At 38.9% G+C, this 4,453-nt stretch overlaps 1 gene segment (V, D, J or C); it reads left to right on the top strand.

Moving 5' to 3' along the window:
• Positions 1-493: 493 nt before the first annotated feature.
• On the top strand, positions 494-1,132 carry LOC122444216. The segment is given in 2 exon segments: positions 494-592; positions 768-1,132. Coding segments are annotated over 2 exon segments (414 nt in total).
• Positions 1,133-4,453: the final 3,321 nt, after the last annotated feature.

Raw genomic sequence — 4,453 nt, 5'->3', positions numbered from 1 at the left:
AGAGAAAGCATATGTAGGTATGAGGATAAATGATCACTACATCTTATGTTGTTTCCATAATCCATTACACGCAGTATCTTGAAACAAGTTCCATCATAGATGCAACAGCTGAACACAGTAGTCAGTCAAATTTTCACTCTTCCTTTCAATATCAAATTTGACTTGTGTTTATTTTCAGATGTAATTGGTATCAACTAAAAATGGGTTTGGGTGGACTCCGGGAGTTGGTGATGCACAGGGAGACCTGGCGTGCTGCGGTTCATGGGGTCGCAAAGGATCGGACACAACTGAGCGACTGCACCGAACTGAACTGAAGAGTGGGTTAATGCAAAAGGAAGTTTGGGGTGAGTGAGACACTCACCTGGTCCATAGAGAAGTTGACATGAGCCACATCAACTTGCTACTCCAGGAAACCCCTGTTTCCTGTTGTGGGGCAGCAGCAGCACACACCCAGCAATCCTTCCCTCACCCTGTCAGGCTCATCTCACCTTGCAAAGCCTTGACATTGAAGAAGATATTTTCCATCTAGCGGAGAGCTGAAACATGCTTCTCCCCAGCCTACTGAAAGTGGTCATGGCTTCACTGTATTTAGGTAAGGATGGTCCCGGTAGAACTGAGCCTCCTCTGTGACCTAAGGACTGGGGGAACAGGCAGTCTTATGGGAACCCTGAGAAGAAGGGATAGTAGGGTCTAAAATAGGATTTCTTCATTCTACACCACTTATTCCTAAAGTTCTGATTCTATTTTTTTTTTTTTTTTTCCTTTAGGATCCATTATTGCCCAGAAGGTAACTCAGGACCAACCACAAGTATTAGTGCAGGAGAAGGAAGCTGTGACCCTGGATTGCAAGTATGACACCAGTGATCCACAGCATAGTTTATTCTGGTACAAGCAGCCCAGCAGTGGGGGGATGATTCTCCTTATTCGTCAGGATTCTCATAACCAGCAAAATGCCACAGAAGGTCGCTACTCATTGAATTTCCAGAAAGCAAGAAAATCTATCACACTTGTCATCTCAGCTTCACAGCTGGAGGACTCTGCAGTGTATTTCTGTGCGCTGAGAGAGCCCACAGTGAGACATGTGGAGGAGGGACCTGCACCAAAACCCAGGGCCCTGCTCCACCTGCCGTAGGGACCAGGGCAGGGAGTTGCCAGCACAGACAGGAAGTGATTACAGTTGCACAGGCATAGGGTTAGAGAGAAGATACTCATTCTAAGAAAATAGTTCTCTAGGTTCAAAGGCCATATTCAAAGCTATCATTCATAAAAAAAAATTCTTTATCCCTAAAAATTTAGGTTTAAATTATGTATTTATTAAAAATGTAAAATTATGTATTGAGGACAAAAATTAGCCACATAAAATCCTTGCCATGTAGTGATTAGTATGAGCTAGAAGAATTGACTAAGGAAATTCAGAAATGTCTGAATTATAAATCAGTAAAAATATGTGTGAATTGTTGGATTTTCATTTCAATTTATTTATGTTTTACCAAAAGTTTTCACTTTTGTCTCAGGTTCAAAGGATTTGTTAACAAAATAAGCCACTTGTTATATACAAATAAATAATATAGATGTTTATTGGAGAATTATCTAGCTTACTTTCAACATATTAGCATTAAACACGCTAATATTAAAAGAAAATAGAAATAGAAAGAGCAGATGATACATAAACCCCAAATTGGGTTTTGACCAACATCCAGACGTGGTTGGAGGTCAACATCCAAACTTGAGAGTTTTCAGCACTGGGAAATCCCAGGTCACAGCACATCTGGAGTCCCAATTATGAAAAGAGTCCTCTCCATGGGTAAGACTTCAAAGATTACAGTTCAGGGCTCCCATTTACAATCCCAGGGCAGTTGCAAACTGATATCATCATCAATCTGTGACCAAATTGCAGCTCTGGTTTCCTTAATGCTGTTCGTTTAGTCATGTAAAACTTGGAATGTTGCTAAGGCTGGGGGATCCCTCTAGGAGCTCAACAATCTCAAGATTCCTTCCCCATCTTATCCATGGTGCTGGAAGTCTTGCACTCACAGCAGGCAGTTACTCACAGTCAACTTACAGTCAGGGCAGTGTCCAGACAGGTTAGAAGCAAGGTCAGAGGCCTGTTCTGCTTTGTCTCTGAAGCCTAAACAAGACTATTTATTTAATTTTCCTAGCAATTCATTAAATATTAATTGACTATATGTTATATTACAGGTATTGTTTTGTCATGAAATCTCTGTGTGATTTTCCTTCTTTTGAATATCATGTTGTTTTACACCATTTAATAAATTCATTCATTTTAGTTTTGTTAGCTGAGTTAATAGTACCTTTATTTACATTCTAAGGTGCCTACTTTGTGCTAATACTCATTGCTTCTTATTAACACTTCTATCACTGAAAGGCTCAATTTCCATAATCTAAGTTTTCCCTGCCTCTCTTCAGTCTTATCCACAAAAAGATCAATAATTAGTGGCCCTTAGAAGGACATTTTGCGACATACTCTATGAATTATGTTCTGTCTCTGGTCTTGCCTTTCACTGCACACTCCTCCAAAAGCATTTTTACCATCATGTGGCTGATTTTGCACCCCTCTAGGCCCTCGCTTTCAATCATTGTTATACAGTCCCAAATATTCCTTATCTCCAATTTCCTCCTTTTCAAATCCCATTTTTTCTCAGTGTCTTAAAAGTTGAATGGTAATGAGTGGTTGCTAAGTGATCTTGTATAGTAGCTGCCTCTTATATTTGTATTTGGAAAGCAATTGTGTAGAGCAGAAATCTTCAAAGGAATGTCTTACAGTCTTTCCAATAAATGAGGCTGGGAAAACTGGACAGGTATAATTAAAGAATGAAGTCAGAACACTCTCTAACATCATACACAAAAATAAACTCAAAATGGATTAAAGGCCTAAATGTAAGACTGGATACTCTAAAACTGTTAGAGGATAATAACTTAGGCAGAACACTCTTTGACATAAATCACACTAGAATCTTTTTGTGGTCTAACTCCTAGAGTAATGAAAATAAAAACAAAAATAAACAAATGGAACCTAATTAAACTTAAAAGCTCTTGCATAGCAAAGGAAATCATAAACAAAACAGAAAGAAAATCCACAGGATGAGAGAAAATATTTGCAACTGTATTGACAAGGGATTAGTCTCCAAAATATACAAACAACTCATGCAGATCCATATTTAAAAAAAAAAAACCCAAACAACTCAAATTAAAAATGAGGGGAAGATCCAACAAACATTTCTCCAAAGAACATTTACAGATGACCAAAGGGCACATGAAAAGATGCTCACCATCACTAATTATTAGAGAAATGCAAATCAAAACTGCAATGAGATATCACTTCACACTGATCTTTGGGTTTCCGTGGTGGCTTGGCTGGTAAAAAATCTGCCTGCAATGTGGGAAACCTGTGTACGATCTCTGGGTTGGAAAGATCCCCTGGAGGAGAGAAAGGCTACCCACCCCAGTATTCTGGCCTGGAGAATTCTGTGGACTGTACAGTCCATGGGGTCGCAAAGCGTCACACACGACTGAGCCACTTTCACTTTCACTCACACTGATCCGAATGGCCACCATCAAAGAATCTACAAACAATAAACACTGGAAAGGGTGTTGAGAAAAGGAGAAAAGGGAACCCTCCTGCACTATGGAGAACAGTATGGAAGTTCCTTAAAAAACTAAAAATAGTGCTACCATATGACCCAGCAATTCCACTCCTGGGCGTAAATCTGGAGAAAACCATAATTTGAAAAAAATACATGTACCCTAATGTTCACTGCAGCACTATTTACAATACCTAGGACATGGAAGCAACCTATATGTCTATGGAAAGAATGGATAAAGAAGATGTGGTACATATATACAATGCACCATTACTCACCCATAAAACACAATGAAATAATGCCATTTGCTGCAATAAGCATGGACCTAGAGACTGTCACACTGACTGAGGTCAAACAAAGACAAGTATCATATATTACTTATATGTGGAGTCTTAAAAAATGGTACAAATGAACCTAATTCCAAAACAGAAGTAGAGTCACATATAGGAAACAAATTTATGGTTCCTGAGGGGGAGTAGGGGAGGGATAAATTAGGAGGCTGGGATTGTCATATACACACTACTACGTATATAATATAGACAGATAACTAATAAGAACCCTACTGTAGGGCACAGGGAACTCTGCTCAATACTTTGCAATGCCCTACATGGGAATATAATTCTCAACAGACTGGATGTACTGTGTGTGCACAACTGATTCACTTTGCTGTACAGCGGAAACTGACATGGTAAATCAACTATACTCCAGTAAAAGTTAATTTTAAAAGTTTTAAATTGGTTTAACTAAAAAAATTTTACCATCCTAACAGACTTATTTTTTTACCATATTAATGTCCAGATAATCACGATGGTGTGATCACTTACCTAGAGCCAGACATCCTGGAATGCAAA

Source organism: Cervus canadensis, chromosome 6, assembly GCF_019320065.1.
Source record: "Cervus canadensis isolate Bull #8, Minnesota chromosome 6, ASM1932006v1, whole genome shotgun sequence".
In the NCBI taxonomy this organism is placed as follows: Eukaryota; Metazoa; Chordata; class Mammalia; order Artiodactyla; family Cervidae; genus Cervus; species Cervus canadensis.
The sequence above is the reverse complement of the archived record's forward strand: the minus strand, read 5'-3'. Positions and strand labels throughout refer to the sequence as shown.